The 21,993-nt window shown below is 49.7% G+C and overlaps 1 protein-coding gene across 5 annotated transcripts in view; it reads right to left on the bottom strand.

The window, feature by feature from the left end:
- Positions 1-486: 486 nt before the first annotated feature.
- The window catches only part of ESYT3 (extended synaptotagmin 3), a 43,510-nt gene continuing 22,003 nt past the window's right edge, over positions 487-21,993 (bottom strand). For 2 of the 5 annotated variants that reach the window (XM_005545893.5, XM_065539984.2), the window contains exons 4-23: positions 19,799-19,875; positions 18,201-18,267; positions 17,420-17,509; positions 16,788-16,843; positions 15,222-15,342; positions 12,919-13,089; positions 12,009-12,091; positions 9,819-9,867; positions 9,212-9,301; positions 8,685-8,747; positions 8,521-8,583; positions 7,893-7,961; positions 7,256-7,342; positions 6,391-6,540; positions 4,530-5,026; positions 3,747-3,845; positions 3,073-3,204; positions 1,139-1,244; positions 975-1,024; positions 487-651 (exon numbers count right to left, since the gene is read on the bottom strand). In XM_005545893.5, coding sequence (XP_005545950.3) covers positions 615-651; positions 975-1,024; positions 1,139-1,244; positions 3,073-3,204; positions 3,747-3,845; positions 4,530-5,026; positions 6,391-6,540; positions 7,256-7,342; positions 7,893-7,961; positions 8,521-8,583; positions 8,685-8,747; positions 9,212-9,301; positions 9,819-9,867; positions 12,009-12,091; positions 12,919-13,089; positions 15,222-15,342; positions 16,788-16,843; positions 17,420-17,509; positions 18,201-18,267; positions 19,799-19,875 — 2,157 coding nt within the window. In that variant the 3' untranslated portion in view covers positions 487-614. Of the gene's footprint in view, positions 652-974; positions 1,025-1,138; positions 1,245-3,072; positions 3,205-3,746; positions 3,846-4,529; positions 5,027-6,390; positions 6,541-7,255; positions 7,343-7,892; positions 7,962-8,516; positions 8,584-8,684; positions 8,748-9,211; positions 9,390-9,818; positions 9,868-12,008; positions 12,092-12,918; positions 13,090-15,221; positions 15,343-16,787; positions 16,844-17,419; positions 17,510-18,200; positions 18,268-19,798; positions 19,876-21,993 lie in introns of those variants that run through there. The other 3 variants (XR_012430744.1, XR_012430743.1, XR_012430745.1) reach the window with 3 other exon arrangements.

Genomic DNA, 21,993 nt, shown 5'->3' with positions numbered 1-21,993 from the left:
ATTTAAGTATATCAGTATAACATTTTTGCCAGTAGGGAAATAACATTTTTAGCTCCAGGTCAAATAAAAGAACAAATCTCCAGGCATACAAGTACCACAGGTGGCAGCCAGAAGAGCTTTGGCAGTGTTAGCTCTTGGCAGTTTTGAGTTGGGTCACTTTCTGTTTCCATAAAAAAGCAACTTCCCTTTGGCCAGTCACTGCCCAGGAATGCTGGTAGTGGCTCCAGAAACAGATCTCCCCCAGCCCCTATGCCAGGGGCAGGACACTTTCTGGTACATACATTCAGGTAAGTCCTAAATCAGATGGTATACAATTACCTACTAAAAGTGAAAAATAATCACTGAGGTTTGGATAATTTAGTAGGCACAAATGTCATTTCTTGCTGGACTTGAACAAAAAAATCCAACTAAAAAAAGTAGTTCTTGCTTTTAAATAACCTCTTCCTTATGCTATTCAGTCATGCAGTTAAATTCCACACAAGAATGTATAATTTCAAGTGGTTCTGATTTAAATGACAAACTATACATATATTTGATGTAAGTGATCCAAAGGAAAAATATATATACATATATACACATTTTAATATAAAGGTGAGTGATAAGGATTCTCATCATCAGCTTCTGGGCTGTCCATTTGGAGTCAGCTCATACCTGTAAGACAGTTAGGTTTGGACTTAACGTTAGTAATGACAGTGTGTTGTGGTAACAGGACAAACTGCCTAGTCCTGCCTGCCTGGGCCTCTGTAAGACCAACAGAACCTGTCTCTGTAAGTTGGCCAGCCAGGGTTCAGGGTTAAGGCTAGAGTTTACAGGTGTCTTTTAGGGTATCAGTGAGATCTGCAGGCAGTAAAGCCTTAAATAAAGGTATTCATCTCTCTCCCTTCTTGATAACCAAAGTAGCTGAAATAGTACTGAAAAGGGAAAACTGTCTTGAATAGCAGGATAACAGTAATAAAATGAAAGGGCACACTTACCATTGTGAAAAGCCCTTAATCAGATCTTCTTTTGATAAGTCAATCAGTACCTAAATAATCACAAATAATTAGTTTCCCTCCAAAACACTGCATTAAGGAAAGAAACTGGGATAAAGCAAATTGATCATAACCTCCTTGGTATATCAAATCTCTCTTGTACTTACTTTTCCTAACTCCTTTCTTCTGTGTGAGCCAAGTGGCCTACTATTTTTCACTGCAACATCTAGTGACCTCTTCTTTACTTCTTCCATGGGAACAAAAAATTCAAATCTTTAGGAAGCAAAAAGTCAGGAATTGAGAATTACGCATTTCATTCAGTTTTCTTGAAAATCTAAAGTGCTTCATCTATTTCCCTACTAAAACACAAGATACAGACTATTAGGAGCACCTAGAGCAGGACTGGCTCGTAAACTACTCACAATGTTTCATTATTACAGATAATCACTGTCCAGTGTTGTTCACAAAACCCAGAAGTATTAAGAGGCTGTTTGCCTAGAAGTGCCTCAGACTGCTGTGGCTTAGTTTGCATCTATCTATCTCCAATTCTACCCTTGCTACCCCTCTTTTTTTTGAGATGGAGTTTCACTCTGTCGCCCAGGCTGGAGTGCAGTGGCATGATCTTGGCTCACCACAACCTCCGCCTCCTGGGTTCAATCAATTCTTCTGCCTCAGCCTCCTGAGTAGCTGGGATTACAGGCATGCGCCACCACACCTGGCTAATTTTTTGTGTTTTTAGTAGAGACAGGGTTTCACCATGTTGGTCAGGCAGGTCTCGAACTCCCAACCTCAGATAATCCACCTGCCGTGGCCTCCCAAAGTGCTGTGATTACAGACGTGAGCCACCATGCCCGGCCCTGGCTACCACTCTTTTAGCTGGCCCTCCTCACCCTGAACAGTACTTATTCATAGGACCACCTCAACCCCCTTCTCAGTTTTTTCTCACCAGCTAAGGGCTAGAACACTGAGCAGTTACGTGGAAAATAGTGGCCACCTCCTGTAGAGTAAGGCAGAGGAAACCTCTTACTTTTAGGTTTTAGGGTGGAGGTTGCTAGCTCTGCCTTCCGGATAGTCCAGCCTTATCTTGCTGTCATACTTTTGAGAATTATTAACAGGTTTAGGTTTGTCAGAAAAGTCAAATGTTAAACCTCTCCTATATTCCCACATAATTTTTTTAAATCCCTTAGCCATGTAGTAGCCACCACACCACAATTTTGGCATCTTTTTATAATTATGTCAGAGCTTCCTTTGAGGGCAAAGTATCTTACTTGTGTGGCTCTAGAGTATAGGATGGTGCCTGGCATAAAGCATTCAGTAAATGTTGAATGAATAGTCTCTCTCTTCCTCATACCCTTTTCTTGATACTGATGAACTCAAAGTGTAGCTGTTAAAGGAACATAATAGTTCTTAGACATGGCCCAAAGAGGACTCAGTGTAACCGTTTTTGAAAAAGTTATTGGCCAGGAAAATTATGAGATGTAATATTTTCCTAAGCTGGCTAGAAATGTCTTTTTAGAACCTGAAGCAGAAGGTACACGCTGGTAAGATGCAGACTTCTAAGAATAAAAATATTTGGGATAAGATTTGCCACCACTGGCCCATCAAAAGCAATTAATATGATCAGAGTCACCTCTGTCCCCAAGGACACAGGTGGACAAGCCTTTGTGGAGAAGGGGAGGGTGTCTTCTCCACCTGTCACCTATGTTTTGTTGCAGGAGGGAAGACAGGCCAAAGAGCTTCAAGCTTTAAAGGAAATTTTAGGTCCTTAGGCTCAAGGAATGTTTAACTGCTGGAATTAAAACAGATCAAAAAAATATTTGAATAGATTCAAATCTTTTTACTACCAGAGAGACCTCATTTAAACAGAGAGAACAGGGGACATTCCATATTCAGGAACACTTTAGCCTCTATGAGCAGTAAATGTAGGTAGCCATTTTGATAAACTTCTCTGGCACTCCATTTTTCCCACTAAAGTACAGAAGCTTCATGAAGTCATAGACTATGTTGTCTTGTTCAGCCATAGGCTGCCAGGCAACGTAACAGGTACTTGGCAAATACTTGAATGGATGAGGCACTCTAGGCAGGCTAGCAGCCCACTTACGTCTCATCAAACAGAGGTTCCAAGGTCTTCCGCTTCACTGAAGTCTTCTTACGACATGCCCACTTCCTTTCTGGCAACAAGTAGACACGGACGTAGGGATCAGCTCCACTGCTGGTACATGGTGTCAGGTTTCTGATTTGGTGTCAAAGACATTAGGAAAAAAAAAGGCCCCTGGTTTTCAAACACTGAAAATACTCATTTGAGAGAAGGCTGTATTAGCCATTCAGCATTAGATACGCTTGAGGATAAAAATGCTCAGTGGTCCTGATGATCAAAAGTAATAGTCTGTAGAATTTAGAGGACAAAATATCAGACGCATGATTTTGAAAACATGCATCTTTATAAAGCTTGGAGTAGAGCAAGTACTTTCCTTCTAAGGGAAGTTGGAGAATTTCACTTGGAAAATATACTGGCTACCAGCCACTCCAGACAGTCTTGCAGTGGTTGCATCTGAGCAAAGCCCTTGGCTCTTGAGCCCATCAGCACCACTGAAGAATGATGGCCAGAGTGCCTCTTTGAGACTTGATTACAGTGTTCAGGCCTTCAAATCTCATTTTTTCCCCAAAGTGTTATCTTGGGACTATGTGCCCTGTTCATTGCTCTGAGTGTCCCTACTCTGATTTATAGTCACCTGATGCTCCCAAAGGACCTCCCTGGCCCTAGAATCCCTTTACCTGCAGCCATTGATTAGCACGCTGAGGCAGCGCCGCAGACACACATAGCGCACTGTGAGTTGAATCTCGCCCAGCTGCCGTCGCCTGAGGTCTCCGCCTCTGTAAAGAAAGAGCCCGTCACTTCTCTTGCTGTAACAGGCATTGGCCCTCTTCCCCCACCCCGAAAGACAAAGCATTCCTGCTTGAGGAGCATAGAGCCATGTGGGATAATAATTTGCAGTGAGTTTACTTTCAGTTGGAATTCAGTTCCATCCAGCATTCATGTATAATTATCCTACTTCACAGCAGGAAGAACGGGAACCCTGAAGTGGGATCTGCCTTTGTATCATGATTCCTTTTGGGGCCTTGAATGAATTTATTAAACTTTTATGATAGTTCCATCTTGTAGGGTTATTGTGAAGGTTGAATTAAATCAGATAACATGCTAAGCCCATAGTAAACCCTTCATAAATGACAGCCATTTATTATGTAATTCTACATATTAAGCTTTTCATGTCATCCCAGTATAACTCTTTAGAATTCAGGAAATGGTTCTGCTGGAAGGGACCTTACCAACCGAGTCCAGCATCTATTTTATAGTCAGTATACAGCTAGAGCCATAACCAGCCTGTGTGGCTGTCTCCCTCGTCCTGTGTTCTTTCTACCACACCATGCTGCCTCTTAGGAAGATATTTTGTGAAAAAACAACTTGCACAGAAATGTAAGTTCATATCTACTTTTCCATCCAGTGAGGTATTTTTCATACAGACCATTTTAGAAAAGATTAAGCAGAGAGGTGCATACTCAATGTTGAGGCTGCTATCTGCCAGGTCAAAGCAAGAAGAGGCCAAGGAGTTGAGCGAGGACATGCTGGGAGGCAGCCTCTTGGGTGGCCATGCGAATGGGGAGGCAGGGCATTTCATGGGTCTGGGTGACTTGATGGGCCCTGGAGAGTGGGGACCCGGGACAGTCAGGAAGATGGTGGCTGAACTCTTCTTCTCCCCCATGGGCTCACAGAACCTTTTGGCACTGTCCTTGCCTTTAGGCTCTGGGCCTGTCTCTTGGGGTGTGGGCTCAGTGGCAACGGTGGTAGCACTGGTGGTGGTTGTGGTACTCTTGGATGTGTCCTTAGTATCAGACGCAGGGTCTGGGGGACAAGGCAAATCTGTAGGGCCTTCTTCCTGAGGTGGGGCTTTGGGATCCTGGTTGGTAGCCACCTTCTCGATGAGCAGAGGGCCTTTCTTTAGGGCTTCAGGTCCTGTGTATGGGCTCCCCAGCTCTCGTTCCTCCACTCGCAGGAACTGCAAGCAGATAAGATAGATAACAGGGTGGCTTACGAGCTGGGTCACCACTTCCACAACCTCAGCCATTGTTTCTCATTCCCCCTTTCCCCTCAGTTGTGAATTATAAAGACCCTTCCTAGGGAACTTCCATTTCCAGTAACATATGGTGTTCCAAACATTCTGAAAAACTTGTTAGAAATGCCAAATAAAATGAAGCAAACATCCTTTGAAATGCATAGCCAAATTCACAAGAAAATAAGGATAATTCCGTTTAAAAAAGAAAAAAAAATCTAAAAAATAAAAGTTAAGCTTTGCTAGGGTTGTATATCAACCTTGGAATTCAGGGAGTTAGGAGAAGAGAGGCTGTGAGGCTAGGAGCTGAAGGGAAGATCCATGAAGGTGGGATCTCTTTAGTTAAAAAAGTAGTTTAGGATAAAAATTATTCTGCCTACTGGCAAAGACTGATGACAAGAACATGTGTTTGTCACAGCCTGTACTCTGGTTGAGGGGACAAAGTCTTCCCTAATAACATGACACCTCATAGGCCTGTCCCCATATGAATTTTGAGTATAAATATGAGCTATCTATGGGATCTTGAAATCCAAAGTTAAGAAATGTACATAAAAATGGACTCAGGTTTGTAATGCACCTGAGGTACTGCGCTGCAGCAAAAGCAGAAGCTCCTTGGAAGAGAACAACCTTAATCCAGGTCATAAAGGAACACTGAACATATGTTTGCAATCCAAGTTATGAAACAGAAATGAGTCACCATCAAAAAGCATCAACAGACAAAACAAACATCAAAATTCCCAAGATCTTCAAATAATAGAACATACATATTAATACATTGTAACATATTTTCAAATGACCAAAGATGGAATATAAACATGAGAAGATAATAAAATGCTATAAGAAAATACCAAATAGATTTGGAAAAGATAAAAATAGAAATGAAAAATCACCATTGAAAAAACCATGAACAGGTTAAACAGCAAATGAGGCATAGCCAAAGAAAGAATTAGTGGCCTGGAAGATAGCTCTGAGGGAATTAGAATGTACCACCATGAATACAGAGATGGGAAATATTTAGGTGAGGTCAAGAGACATGAAGAATAGATGAGAGGGTATATTATAGAAAATTCTAGAAAGAGGAATTTGAAAAGAATGGAAGAGAGGCAATATTTGAAGAGCCACTATCTCTTCAAATACTGACTTGCTCCCATTCAGTATTTCAAAATTGATGAAAACATGAATCTGAAAACATGAATCCATCTCCTGGTTTCTTGCAGGCATAGAGCAGGTGCTTAGTGCTGGGGCAGTTCACCCTGCTCCACTGCCAGAGCTCTATTCCTTCCCTCCCCCAGGGGACAGGAGAGATTTACCCGAAGCACCAGCCTCATGGAGATGAGGCTGTCCAGGCCTGAGTGGTCCAGCTGAAAGCGCTGCTCAAGAGTGAGGTCAGCATAGGGGAGGATCTGGCACAGGGGGACGTCCAGCGTTCCCAGAGCACACTCCTGGTCATCATCAAGCACCTAGGCAGTGGGCCAGTCACAAAACAAAAGGATAACCAAGCCCCAACCACACCACTACTAGTATCTGGGCCCCAGCCAAGTTTGGGTTTACTTCAGTCTGTACTGTGCTTCTATGGGCATCTGGTCCTATTCTGAAAACTAGAATGGGATCAGGCCAGACCTGATCCTTGTCTTCTGTCAGGGAAGATACTGACTCAGAGTAAGAGGCAATTATGATCTGTATGAGCTAGTCTGTTAAATGCCCAGAGCCAGGGGGCTTTGGGGACTGATGAGCTGTGCTGCTCTCCAGGCAGGGCTCAGGACCCCAAAAGATCCCAGCTCCACCACTTGTTGGTCATGAGATCTTGGACAAGATATTGTTTTTGCCTCTCTCTGCTCGCTCTACAGATCTTTTGTGAAGATTAAGTGAAATATATGTTTTTTAAAGTGTACCATTATTAATGTCCTGTGTAGATTCCAGCACAGGCTTCTCTGGATGCTGTGTAGCAAATATAAAGACCCTTTTGCAGGGAAAGTCGAGGGACTTGAGGATTTATCCTCCCACATCCCCCTCAAGGAGATGAGGCCTTATGGGGCCTCAGTGTCCTCTCTCACATAAAAGGGCCTGAGTTTAAACACTGCCAGGAGAACCTGCTCAAGGTACACTTCAAGCTTCCCACCCCGCCTGGCTTAGAAACCTCTTAATTCTGTTTCAAGAGCCCATCGTCCAGCAAACCTTCAGATGGAGCTGCTCAGTGGCCACACTGTGCACAAAGAAGGAGAAAACCTGGCTCCAGACAGGGTCCTTGTTGTGGGGACAAGTCTGGGAACAGAAGAGGGAGAGTTCATTGAAGGGTTAGGTTGGGCAGAGCTGGACACCGGCACCCTCTGCTACCACTCTGGCCACCATTGGGAACCTTACCTATTTGCCCTGAGATCAGACCCAAACACACTACAGCTAGTGGGAGGCACTAGGACAGGACAACCACACTCAAAGGCAGGGAGTGGTCTGCCAGGAAGTTTTACAGGGGAGCTGAAAATCATATTGGCCTTAGAGCTCACTTCAGGAGAGGAGAGGCCAACAGGATTTCGGCTGCTGGACTGGGAAAATTCATGATTGGTGGAAAGGACACAGGCTTCAGAACCATGCCCACACTTGAACCCTAGTTCCATGTCCTTGGTCAAGCAATTTATCTCTGATCCTCAGATTCTTGAATTATTAAACTATTCTGTGAGGTTATTCTGAAGACTAAATAACATCAAGTGCCACCTAGGCATTCACCATAAGTTAATTCCCGTCCCTTTTGCCTCTCTCCCTGAGAAGGGCTGGGTCCTTGTTTCCTCACCCCAGGGCTACCACCAAGCTGTCTTACCTTACTTGTATGTGTCTTCTTGCCTACAGATAGTTTGACATAGGAAGAAGGGTCTTTGCTGACCTTGTTCTGTGAGGAATCAAATCCATAACAGTGAAGGTGGCATAGTCAGAATCAGATTGAGACAGTCCTACCCCCAACCCCCAGGAGCATTTGGGGGAACTGGGACCACCCAATTACTTCTCTTTGAGAGAAAGCTACTCTAATGCCCCAGTCCCCTGGGCTGTCATTACTGTGTAAGCCCCAGGACAGGACCAACCCCAGAAAGCAGTTCCAAGTTAAAAGACCAGAAGCCAGAGCTGGGCCTGGCCAGGCACAGCCTCTTGTTCCCTGGGGCTATGAAAACAGAGTAGAATCAAGTTTTGGCTCCTCCTCTTAGCTGTGCGACTCAAAAAATGGTAATAAAAATGATTGACACAGTCATCATGAGACTCGGGGATAACAAATGTGGGGGATGAGTTGCCAAGCCTAGTGCCTGGCACACAGTAGACTCCATAATCAGCACCTCTTGTTATCCCTAGGCTGTGTGTGCACAGACTGTGGCCCAGAAGACACAGGGTTGTGGTTACTCTGGGGAGAGAAGCTGTGATATGCCCTCCCTGGAGTTTTTAGCCACATACTCACTCACTCTGGCAAACCTGGAGAGTTTTTTGGCTCGATATTCACCATTCAGGTAGTCAAAAGGGTTTCTCTGCAGCACAGGAATAATGGGGTTAAAGCAACATAGGACAGTTTGAAAGTGATGGGCACTTTGTTGCGTATGTGTGACACTCTGGACATGTCACTACTCACCGGCAAGTTGCAGGCGCTCTCCAAGAAGACCACGAGAATGGCGGTGGAAAGGCCACCATGGTCCTGCAAACAGACACAGACCCTCACTGGGTACTCCCAGCAGCAGGAGAGAAAGACTGGTTTTGGAGAAGCCTACTCATGGCAGAAGAAAAGTCAGCTAGCCTTCACACTCCAGACTAGCTGCCGGAGGACATCTCACAACCTAGCCTTTTGTCGAGGTTAGGAATATAACTGGTGCATGACAGATTCAAGTTAGACACTGAGTGGATTTCCCTGTGAACTGGGAGGACAGGCATTGACACAGAGTTCTGAGGACCCCATCATCTAAAGATGATGGAGATGCTCAGAGGACATTTGCTGAGAGCCATCAGGAGCTGCCCTGTGTGGAGACGGGCTGAGTGACATGTTCTTCAGGAGGTCAGCAAGAACAGGGGGCATCATCTCCCTCCCTTCCTTCCACCTGCACACAGCTGGCACATGTGCTCCTCCACCTTTCTGCTAGGGAGCCCTTGACACCCCACACTCACCTGGGTCAGAGCTTCCTGGTCGGTAAGCAATGAAAGCCACTCCAGCCGCAGGTGCAGCTGCCCGCTGGTTGTGTCATTCAGGACAAACCACTGTGGGGCAGGGGCGGAAAGCTCAGGGCAAGGGCCAGGGAGACGCTACTGATGCTCTCTGGGCAGCCCAGTCCTGGGACCTGGTATCCTAGTAGGGACAGGGAAACCCAGTCCTAGTATGGGAAAAGGTAGACCAGCCCAGACAGGGTATGCTCTGGGCTCAGAGGGACTGGGAGATGTGGTTATAGGAAGACAGAAGTGCTACGCTGTGGGATTAAAAAAAACCCAGGCCCAGCCCACCCTCCCCTATAATGTGACTGTCCCCTGCTGGGGTCCTTAGTCTGTGGGTATTTCCCAGGGAAACTTCTTCCAGCCGGGGCCCTGGAGAATACCCTGGGGAGTTTCCTGGAGCCATCAGTGCCTCACCCAGCTCTTGCCCTGAGGAGGGACATGTGTGCAGCCCAGCACAGAGGGGGACCACAGCATAGGAATAGCTGGGCTGAAGCAACCTGCTAGAGATGTCCACAGGAAAGGGCTACCTTGAAACTCCCCCGAGGGTTGCAAGCACCAACTGTACCTCATCCACCACTCTGTTGGTCATGACATCTCCAAGGCAGATCTGCAGGCTGGAATATATAGGGAGAGGAGATTGGGTCAGTTCTGAGGAAGAAAGCAGCAGAGGGCATGGAGGCCCACACTGGACTCTGTTTTCAGATATCTGAGTGCGGCCATTAAGACAAAATCTTACTCACCCCAAGGAACCAATGGGAGACCAGCATCAGCTTGAGTGAAGGAAAGACTACCTACCATCAGGGCTGCTCCCACTGGGTGTGCTACCTGGGGAGGAAGGGAGCTCCCATACCCAGAGGGGATAAGCAGAGGCTGCTGGACACATCACCTCTGGATTTCTCAATGACAGCGCAACTAGCATTTTGAGTGAGATGATTCTTCATTGTGCAAAACTACCCATGCATTGCAGGAATTTGGCCTCCTGGTCCTGTGCCCTTTAAATGCCAGAGCACTACCCCTCACAGCCATGTTAATAACCCCAAATGCCCCTTCATTTCCAAAACTACCCCAGGTGCCCTACAAGGGATAAGTATAGTTGGCATGTGATGTAGTTTGGATGTCTGTCCCCTCCAAATCTCATGTTGAAATGTGATCCCCAATGTTAAAGGTGGGCGGGGCCTAGTGAGAGGCGTTTGGGTCATGGGGGCAGATCCCTCATGAATGGCTTGGTGCCCTCCCCACAGTAATGAGCTCATGCAAGATCTGGTTGTTAAAAATAAGCTGGGATATTCTCACTCCTCTTGCGCTCTCTCTCTCTCTCGCCATGTGACATACCTGATCCCCCCTTCACCTTCTGCCCTGAGTAAATGCTGGCACTATGCTTCATGTACAGCCTGCAGAACCATGAGCCAGATAACCCTATTTTCTTTATAAATTACCTGGCCTCGGGTATCCTTTATAGCAACAAAATATGGACAAACACAGCATGTGTGTGTGAGAGGAGATAACACTCACACCACAGCTTGCCCCTAACTCACCCTGAGCCAAGCCCAACCAGAAGGTCCTGATAGCCAGAGGGGAAAATGTAATTCTATATAACTGTAAGAAATGTGCTTAAGCTCAAAACACACCTGAAATCAGTTATTAATACATAAAGCATGACCCACAAGCCACACTTCTAATCTGCAACATTACAAAAATTGCAACTGTTTCAAGATAAAAATACAAAATGATAAGCAACATCTAGTGGTGAATCTGTGTGTGTTAACATCCAGGCTAATACACACAGATTCTGCGTGTTTCTTAAACTGTCAGGTTGTGCCCCTCCCAGTTTGGTTTCCACTTTTCAAAATTACATGATCATGGAAACAAGCTAAACAACACAGGAGTCTGAAAATGTGGGTAAAACTGCCTTTTCTGCTTCCTCATCTGATAAGCGGTGTTAACAGCCTGCCTTTCTCTGCTAACATGAACACATGCAGAAATACGCATTCAAGGTTCCTCTCCCATTTGAGGATGACTCAAATGACATGTTATGCCCAGCTGCTCTCCCCCACTTCGTAATGGGTGTCCTCCGGGTTAAGACACAGAGATTCTACTTGTTTTTCAGAGCTGCAGAATATTCTGTAGTTTGGCAATGGAAAATTTATTCAAACATTCAGCCAATGTCCTCTGAGGTTAGATATTCATTTCAGGGATGGGGGTGTTGTTTTTCTTCTATGGATAGTTCTGTAATAAACATTTCAGATACTAGGGCTTTTATAGGAGATCCTGGAAGTGGGACTGCTGGATCAAAATACATGTAAGTTTTAAATTCTGATAGCCAGCCCCACCCTGATCATTTTAGTTCTCCCATACCCCTGAAGGGCTGAGTTCTACCCCCTAAAGCATGGCCCAGGGTTCCTTGGAACTGGGCATCTGGCCATCCATGCCAGCCTTGTCCACTACTCCAAATGGGGACTTCGTACATTATCAAGAAGGCAGAAAGCAGAGCCATAATATACAAATCTTGGGGTCCTCTCTGTACCCCCCAGGGCCTAGGTCAGGCTGGGCACTTGGGAGACATCTGGGAAGGTTTGTGGTAGGAATGTAGAATGGTGAGGCAGGTTGCCTGGCACAGTCACCATGTCAGGGTGACCAGAGAGGATTGCTAGTCATTAAGTGGTAGGAGCAGGGTATTTATGTCCCAAGGCCCAGCCCAGCACCCTACAGGGAGGGAAGGCTGCCTCCAGGCCCAGCTGTGCGCCCTCCTCCTCACCTGCCCAGGAAGTCATCCCTGTCGGTATCCTCATCATACAGGTCGACCTCCAGGTCCTGCCCAGGGACTTCGTACACCATGAACTGGAAGGAAAAAGAGGTGTCTTGATCTGCAGGCAACAGCTGACCTTATGTATGACCCAAGGGGAGTCAAATCGTGGCTCAGAATGCTAGCAGGGTCCTGATCTCCTCAGTGCCTCGAGAACCCCACCCATAAGGGAGTGAAGTCCCTCCCCTGTGGGGGGAAGAGAAGATTAAACATGTGTAAGCCATGGCAGAGCAGGTGCCCAGGAGACAGTGGCTGTTTGTTCTGCATGGGCTCTGTGGTGTCCAGAGCACCTCTTCATGACATTCTCCTGCCCCTCTGTGGGTCTGCAATACCAGGAAGCCCCAAGCTGCCTTTTAGTACCCCTGCTTTCACTGCCTCACCCCAAATGTAACAGAGCATCCAGATGGTGTATTAGGAGAGGAAGTTCAGAGGGGTCACCTAGGATGTGTAATCTGGGGGCCTTAACAGGCTGTGGGTCCCACCCTTCAAACGGTAGGGATTGTGGTTGAACTTAAGGAAGAACTTCAGGATCCTGATGTTTGACTGACAGGGGAGGTTGAGAGGAGTGGAGCAGAAATGCCTCTAAGGCTCTTTCTCTTTGATTTGGAAACTTCTAACAAAATTGGAAGGGGAAAGGAGGTAGGAATTTGCCTTCAGGCTGGCCCTTTAGTCGCGCCAGAGTAACCTACTCTGGAAGCCTGGTAGATATGGGAGCGGGAATCCCACAGACCTGCCTGTCTCCAAGGCCTACTCCCTGCCTAGTGTTGCTCCTGGATTGCCTCTGCCCAGCATGACTCAGAGTGAAGGCTGGAGGGTATCAAGGGATTCAAGGGATTCCAGGAGCAGCCAAGAAGACCCTTACCTCAAACACCTCGTTCCAGGTGGGGTTCAGGTTCCTATAGATGGTCCTACTCCGGAAATGCTGCAGGCCAATGCTCACCTTGGCGTAGGGATCTGACTTGCCTCGGAGCCCCAGGAAGTTGTCTTTCTGGGCCAGCTTCTCTGCCTCCAGCAAGTGCACTCTGATCACCCCCTGGAAAATGTCCAAGCCCAGGGCTCACAGCTGCTTCCTGGGGCCTCCAAGTCCTGGAGTATCAGAGCTAAAGCCATCAGAGATCACTGCTTCCCCCACATTGCCCCCTCCATGGTCTGGACCGGGAGATAGAAGCCAGATATGGCAGTGACCTGGCCAAGGCCACACAGCAAGTGATGGCAGGGCTCTCTCCATCAGTATGCCCTGCCCACAGCCCTGGCCTCCCCACTCCCTACCTCCAAACTGCCACATGAATGGCTTACACAACTGCAGCTGTTTGTCTCCCTCCTGTGCCAACAATCATGACACCTAAGGAAGCTTCCTCCTTTACTCTAGCCCCCTCTGTTGTGTGTCCTACATGTAGACTTCTACAAGGGAATTCTAGCATCCCTTCTCCTGGCCCCTGTGGGCAATGCCGGCTGCTGACAGGAGGTCCCTGCACTCCTAAAGGCCCCAACACTGAGCCTCATCCCCACCACACTCTGGACTGTGCTATAGGGCAGACCCTCCCCCAACACTTGCAATGGATAGAGTTTAAAAGGAAATGAAAGAGATATAACTCTGTTAATAAAGACAGGAGCACAGGAATTAGGAAAGGCATAGTTCATGGGCTTTGAGGTATATCTCCTTCCTAGAATTTTTTTTTAATATTAGTAAATACATATGCATTTACTCTTTGACCCAGAAATCCCACTTCTAGGAATCTGTCCCAAGGGCATACTAGCAAAAATATAAAGACATGTAAGCAAGGCTATTTATTACACTACTATTTGTAATAGTGAAAGACCCAACACAACATAATGGTCCATCAATAGGAACTGTGTTGAATAAACTTCAGTACATTCCCACAGTGAAGTACTTTGGAGCTCTTAAAGAGAATGTGGAAGATCTCTACACTATCATGGTATGATCCCCATGACACACTCAGTGTTAAAAGCACACTGAGGGCCAGGCGCAGTGCTTACACCTGTAATCCCAGCACTTTGGGAGGCCGAAGTGGGCGGATCACCTGAGGTCAGGAGTTCGAGACCAGCCTCGCCAACATGGTGAAACCCAGTCTCTACTAAAAATACAAAAATTAGCCAGGCTCGGTGGCGTATGCCTGTAGTCCCAGCTACTCAGAAGGCTGAGGCTGGAGAATCACTTGAACCTGGGAGGTGGAGGTTGCAGTGAGCCAAGATCGTGCCACTGCATTCCAGCCTGTGTCACAGAGCAAGACTCCCCACCACCACCTCCCCCCAATCCCCCCCCCCCCAAAAAGCACACTGGGGAAAACTGTACTATGCTGCCATCTATCGAAGAAAGGGGGAATTTGAATATAAGCAAATATGTGTCATATGACCATATATATTTGTTCATATTAAGTAACAATGGCCAGGTATGGTGGCTCATGCCTGCAATCCCAGCACTTTGGGAGGCTGAGGCAGGCAGATCACTTGAGCCCAGGACTTTGAGACCAGCCTGGCCAACGTGGCAAAACCCTCTCTACAAAAAACACAAAAATTAGCCAGGCGTGGTAGTGCACACCTGTAGTCCCAGCTACTCGGAAGGCTGAGGCAGGAGGATTGCTTGAGCCCAAGAGGTGGAGGCTGCAGTGAGCTGTGATTGTGCCACTGCACTCCAGCCTAGCTAGGCAACAAAGCAAGACTCAATCAATCAATCAATCAATAAAATGGAAGGATAAACTATTACTTATAAGTGAAGGGTGAGGAGTAGGTGGAGGGAACAAGGGATAGAAGCCAGACTCCTTAAAATGTAATTTGTTTTTTAGTTGAACTTCGGAAGTGTACAACTACTTTACATAATTGTAAAAGGAAGTTAAGGTAAAAAACCCTAAAAATGGAAAATAGAATGAAACAAGTCAATGTAAATATTCATGGCCAGTTGTCACAAACAGGAAATATTCCAAGTAAGTTTAAAATGCAATAAATTTGACACCACCTCCCAACTGGGATACACCCCAAGGACAAAATGTCTTTAGTAATTATGATGTGGGCAATGGGGTTTGTACCGTTATTCTGGGACCATCAAGCATTAGTGTGAAATAAAGCCAATGCACCACATATGAAGGCTGAGAGGATATTTGCGCTGCCTCCCAGCAGGCTGGTCTGTGGCCAGCACTGGCTACTCACGCAGGGCAGAGGGAAGCGCAGGTTGGTCAGATCCAGCCCCTTCTTCACAGGCACAGTCACACGGTTAGGCAGCACCAGGTGGGCAGCAATGAGGTCCTCCAGCAGGCTGTCTGACACCTCACTGGACACAAGGCAGGACCAGCTGTGGAGGGGTGCCACCGCCTCCCCCATGCCACCTGCCACTCCATCCCTAGCAGAAACCAGGAGCCCAGCCTGGTAGGGTGGGCCCCACCTACAGAACAGCCCTGACCCCACTTGCCTGGGTAGGGGTGGGTGTGCCTATACATCGTGACAGCCCCTGACAGTCTATCTCAACAGCAGTCCTCCCACCTACATGTGCCTGACTCCCTCTGCCTCCAGGCTACTTTGTTCTTGGAGGTCACACAGCACGGTGGCTAAGAGCAAGGCTGGTGCCTGTGTTAGAATCTCAGCTCCACCACCGACTAGCTGTGTGGCCTTGGCAAGTCGCTAACCTCTCTGGACCTCAGCATCCTCACCTCTAACCTGGGGCTAAAAATGCATGTTCCTGGGGTTGTTTGTTGCCTGACTCCACCTCCTGGTACTGGGGGTCAGGGATGGTGCCTGGAACAGGGCTGGCACGGTGTAAATGCTCAGTAAATACTTTTAGAATAAAAGAACGCATGCCTGGATTCTCTTTGTCCAGTGTGGGTGAGATCCATGCAGATGTCAGTGAATGAGTGAGTCAGCGGCCCTCCCGAGCCTGACAAGCCAGCCGGTGCCAGCCCTGGCCAGTCCAACTGTCCCTTCCTCCTGGGGAGGTGTGTCCAATAGGGCTGGTGCCCTTCTCTGTTCCTCTCATGGGGCCTGGGGCTCTGAGAGGAGCCTTCACTTGCCCCCCAATGGTGAACTCTCTAGGACCAGCTGCTCCTCACTGGCCTCTGCTGTGACAGTGCCCCTTCCATGCCTATGTTTGTGACCACGGTCAGGGCAAGTCACATAGGCTTCTCACCACACATTTGGTTTGGGAGGGGTACAGTGAGGAAAAAAGGAGGACACTCGTGTGTCCACACCCAATGTGCCGCCACCGCACGGCTGAGTGTCGTCCAAGGGACCCAAGGCAGAGGAACCAGGCTCCCCTTTTACTGAGGAAGAGCCCAGAGAGGTGAAGCAACTTCTCCACATTCACTCAGTTGCTAAGTGACAGAGCCAGGAGCTGGCTGCCTCTGGTTCTACAGCCACCACACAGCCTCCCCTCGGACCACATCTCAGCAGACACAGCCACTCTCCCCTGCACCAGGACGGGGACCTGAATGTCAGCCCAACATTCAGCAAAGGACTTCTTGCCTACTACATGGGGGTGGGTGTGTGTGTGTGTGTGTGTGTGTGGTGTGGGCGGGGGGTGTGCTGGTACAGTGCACACCCACAGAGGCCACACAACACCGTTACCTCCCGCTCCCACTCGCACTTCAAACAGACCAATGCTTCTCCCTCCGCAGGGAGCACCAGGAGGGAAGGCACCACCATCGCACAGCTCCTGTCACTGGCTGCAGAGCCCTGGAGGCCCCCACACTTACGATCTCCCTCGAGGCTCTCCCAGGCACCTACTTGATTCCCGGTGCATCCAGCAGGTTGGTCAGGCCAGTCCAGTTGATCTGTAGGTGCTTCAGGGGCAGAGGGAAGCTATTAGTCTGGAAAGGGCTGGTAGCCCAGGGCTGAGAACCCCCTGCCAAGAGCCTCACACCCACGTGCATGGAGAACCCAGCCTGTCCGGGTGGGGGTTCCGGGGAAAGCAGGCAGAGCACCCTCTGCCAGGGTGTCAGGCAGGCGCGGCCACCTTCCAGCCCAGCTCAGGCATCTAGCGGTATTGAGGGCCCAGGCCTCAGCTCAGGATGGGGCAGGGGTTGTGGAACCTGCTGCTTCCTGGGCAGAACCCCCACAGGAGTGGGATCGTCCACATGGCCACAGGCTGGCCTGGACTTTGGAAACTCTGAGTTTGAGCCTTGGCTCCAATTCAGACCGTCTGTGTGACCTTCTCTGAGCTCAGCTGCCTCATCTTGGGGAGGGCAGAGTCTAGCTCAAGCTGCCTTAAGGATTAAATGAGATAAGGAGTGTGACTGCCCAGGTCTCGGTGGGCTTGGACAATGTCCATTCTTGGGCTCAAACCCAATGTCTAGGGCCCAGCAGACCAGTGCCTACTCCCAGGGAGCAGCAGGCTCACCGCAGTCCCTGGGACTCACCGGCTTCTGAAGGAAGAACACAGTCACGGCTCCCACGAAGGGCTTGTCCACTAGGAGGGGCTCCAGGATGACCCGCAGGGTGCCCTGCAACTGGATAGGCACAGAGGGCCCGTGAGGGGCCCAGGCCTCCTTTCTCCCCATGCCTGCTGCACTTAGCTGAGGCCATCTGCTGCCTCATTTCATGCCCATGCTGCCCCACATGTCAGGACCACCTGCCCCAGGCTGCTGGCGCTCACAGCAGGAACCATACTTAAGGTGCCGAGGCCTGGACACAGCTGCCACCTCTTGCCAGCTACCAAGGGGCCCTGAGCTGGCCCCACCGCCCTCCACAGGTGTGCTGGCCTGAGAGACCTATAGCCTTTGCCAAGTTTTGGGCTGGCCCAGTCAGCAAGGACCCAGAATGATTTCCAGGCCCAAATCAGCTCCTCTACTCCCGCCGAGAGTTATTTTCACCTCCTGGGTCCACCTCAGTGTCTAAGCAATGGCTTTCCATCGCTCCATGAACAGCACCTCTCTCCTCGCCAGGCAGCCAAAGCCTCTCCAGGGCCTCTGCAGTCAGATGAGGCTGGGGGTCTCTAGAGCACAGTAGTGGGTTGGTGAAGCCCCGTCACCACTTCCTGGCCATGTGACCCTCAGGCCTACAGCTCCTCTGTAGTCACCATCCTGTGTGTTTAGTGTCGCCACCGCCTTCTGCAGCCTACTCTGGCATGACCTGGCTTCCCCTTCCCTGATCCCCACCCTGGGGGCTGGAACAGAGGCGGCCCCACCGGGCTCCACCCACCTGGATCCCGTTCACACCAGCCTGAATCTTCTGCAGCTCCACACTGATCTCACAGTCCCCAATGTAGCTGAAATGGGGGGTGGAGAAGGAAGGTGGGGAGGAGGGACAGGTCCACCTGCTCAGAGAGGTTGGGAAACTTGCCCAGTGTCACACAGCCTGAGCCCAGGCAGCCAGTTGCCAGCCCTGAGCTCTGTGTACTGGGCACATGGCCTAGTAGCCTCAGCCTTTCTAAGCTTTGCTCAGACCTGACCCAGACCCTGATCCAAGCCCAGACCCCAGGGGGCAGCCCCTGTGCGCCCCTGCATTCAGGTATCCCAAGCATATCCTCATCTCTGACTATTGACAGCAGGGACTCTAGGCACTCACCTCACCCCATGATACCCTGAAGATGAAAAGGAGGGGCTCTTCATAAACACACTGCCCACCTTTCCACCCCTGTTGTCCCCCTGTCCCATCTCTGCCCAGGTGTCTTTCATGAGGACACAGAAGCAGCCCCCACTGCATACATCCCAGGTGCTGCTGGGGCTGGTGGAGGTGGGCAAAGGTAACAAGGCCTCAGGCTTCAGCATAGAAGCCCGAGTCCATCCAGTGGCTCCTGCCAGGTGATGGGCACAGGGAGCCCAGAATGGGTGCCCTTGAGGGTAAAGATCAGCAGATCCTGTGAAAGCACTGAAGGAGACTCGGGAGGGAGAGGGCAGCCAGCACACATGCGCAGGGCACAGGCAGAGGAGCCCAATGTCACAAGTTGTGCAATAACTGAGCGCCTCTTGAAAGGGCAGGAGTGAGCCAGACAGGGGAAATGGGGACCGCAGGAGCTGCCTGGGCAGCTGAGTGGGCCACACAACCTCGATGTGCCCTATTTCTACAAGGATCTCGTGGCACAGCCCCAGGGGCTGGGAGCACCTCATAGCCGGTGGCCATCCCAACACACTTGGGACCAGCCCCCAAAGGGGGACGGGTGGTCCGAAGAACTGGCTCCTATCTTCCCAACATTCTGTCAGTGCCAGCCTCTAGGCTAAGGACAGAATGAGACATGGGAAAGGAATGGCAACACTCTGGATCCTCAGAAGTTCGTTGTCTTTTTAGTGCAAATCTTGCCGCTTCCAGGAAGGCTTCCTGGAATGAATCTCCCTTCTTCCTGACTCACTCCCATTATGAACCTCATTTCAAAGAGATATCCTTGCCCAACCCCCTGAACTAGTCACTTATGTGTCTTTGCATTCTGTATTTTCCTGAGGTGCCACAGAGCCCAGGTCTCCAGCTGACCTCTCACAGCCTGTGCTTAGAGTTCCCTGGGCCTCACCATGAGTCCTCACATCTTCTTGTCACACTTGCTCCCACCAGATACATCCTCTCTGAGGCAGCTGGTCTGACCCTCCAAGCGACCCAGCCCTGGCTTCCAAGAAAGCTCTGCTGCCCAGGCCTTGGAACCCAGAGTATGCCAGGGGATGGGAGAAGCTGGGAGGAGGGGAGCGTCCTGTGAGGGGTTCTACATCCCAAGTCAGAGTGTATATATACTACTCCATCTTCAAACTGGCTGTTCCCACAGAGTGTCCTCTTCACCCCCTGAAACCCATACCCGGCCCGATAGAGCTCACCAGATCTGCAGGTCCACAGTCACACGCCTTCGGTTGCACTTGTTAGTATGTGCCTTGACACCGTTGACCCTGGGGCACTGGAAGAAATGCCAACAGGGCTAGGTCAGACGCTTCTTGTAGCAGGGGACAGCTGCCAGCCCTTCCCCTGGCACTGGGCTTTATCAGCAACAAGTATGACCACCAGGATGAGGCACAGACGTGTAAATCCATCCTGCAGCCCAGAGACTTCCCTCCCTAGAATGTGCCCCCTCCTTTCTCTCCCTTCCTGCCATGACTCACACAACCACAGAGTGGCCGAGGCCAGGCCTGTTGTTCATGCCCAATAGCAAACTCTGGAAGTGGGTCCTTTTCCTCTACACGTGAGGAACCTGGAGCTTAGAGAAGTCAAGTCACTGGCCCCACAGCACAGGGTGGAGCTGGGCATAGGCATGGGAACTGGAGGAAGCCGGCAATACTCACGGGTGTGAATGAACGCTTATGGCAGCTGAAAAAAATAATGTTTATGGGTGTGTGAAGAAAGGGGGTGTGGTGAGTGCACTGGGTCCTGGCCAAGCCCAGGAGGGTCGTGTGAGGAGTCCTCTGTGACCCCACAATGGAGAGGAGGGGACATGTGGGGAATGGGAGAGCAGAGGGGAGGAGGGAGGGGCCGGGACATGAGGAGCGCTGAATGCCAGCATCAGGAGGCAGGTGTTTCTCCTGCAGGGCTGGGACGTCTGTTCAGCCTACAGCTTTCCCCTCCAGGTTCCTCTGATGTGGTAAATATCACTTCTTAGGATTGCTTGCCAGCAGTGCTGAGTCCCATAGACCAAAGGTCCGCAATCTTTTTGGCACCAGGGACCAGTTTCTTGGAAGACAATTTTTCCACAGACCGGGGGTGGGGTGGGAAATGGTTTTGGGATGAAACTGTTCCACCTCAGATCATCAGGCATTAAAGTCTCATAAGGAGTGCGTGACCTAGATCGTTCACATGCACAGTTCACAGCAGGGTTTGTGCTCCTATGAGAATATAATGCTGCTGCTGATCTGACGGGAGGCGGAGCTCAGGCGGCAATGCTCGTCCTGGCTGCTGACCTCCTGGTGTGTAGCCTGGTACTGAGAGCTGGGGACCCCTGCCATAGATACAACCACCAGAGGAGCAGCCTGGCTGAGCAGGCTCTACTGTGAACACAGCACTCTGCAAGCTTCGTGGCTCTTAGCCTGCTGAATTCTTCAAAAGCCAGCTGAGCTATCACCGTTTCCTGGAAGTCTTCCCTGACTCCCACAGCCCCTCCACCCCTCCATTTCTGAGCTCGCATTCCTCTGCCATCATGCATGCGTATACTGCCATGTCGTAATGCACAGGTTGATGTGTCCCGCCCACAGAAGGGGTGCAGCCACACCCAGCTCTAGAATGCCCAGCACACAGCACATGCTCAGTAAGTCACAGGTGAATGAAACAAGAAATGAATGCATGAACCAACAGATGCTGGCACAAGCCAGTTTGAGTGGCAGAAATCCCAATCTCCAGGGCTCAGGCCTGCCTAATCCACCCCTGCCCAGGGGCTAGCCAGGCAGGGCTGGCAGACAGCTCTCAGCAGGCTGGCCTGTACTTGGACACCTGCTCGTTGCTGGGAAGACCGGATGCCAATGCCTCTCATTTACTAGGTCACAGTGGTCTCTGGCTGGGGGATACATTTTGGATGATCAAAAGACTCAAGTCACTGGGGGCACTTCGAGGCAGGAGGAGTAGGGCACCAAGGCTGAAACACGAAGCCCAGTCTAGACAGGGACCGTGACACTAGGTGTGCTGACACAAACTTCCTTGGCCACAGACCATTTCATCCTGGGACACCTGCTGATCTTCACAGAACTAGCATGGACTTGTGACACTGAGTGACATAACAGCCAATTAGTGGAGAATATAAAGCACTTGGCGGCACTGACTACCCAAACCGTGAGCGTGTGGTCACCGGCACTGAGGTTAGCAACTATGATTTCCATCTTTCTATCTGTCTGGCTACCACCATGGCATGTCTTCAAAGTTTTCCTTAAGAAAAGTGGAAATACCTCCCACCTCTCCTTTCTGTTCCCTCTGAGCCAGGCTTCCTTGGAACCTGGGGAGATGGTGGTACAGGGATGTGGGGGAAGGGTGTCCACTGAGGCTGACAGGCTAGGAAATGCAGGTGGTGGTGGTGGGTGCTGGTGGTGGTGGTGGT

Source organism: Macaca fascicularis, chromosome 2 (assembly GCF_037993035.2).
Source record: "Macaca fascicularis isolate 582-1 chromosome 2, T2T-MFA8v1.1".
NCBI classification, from domain to species: Eukaryota; Metazoa; Chordata; class Mammalia; order Primates; family Cercopithecidae; genus Macaca; species Macaca fascicularis.
Note: the sequence above shows the minus strand (reverse complement) of the source record. Positions and strands in the feature narration are given on the sequence as shown.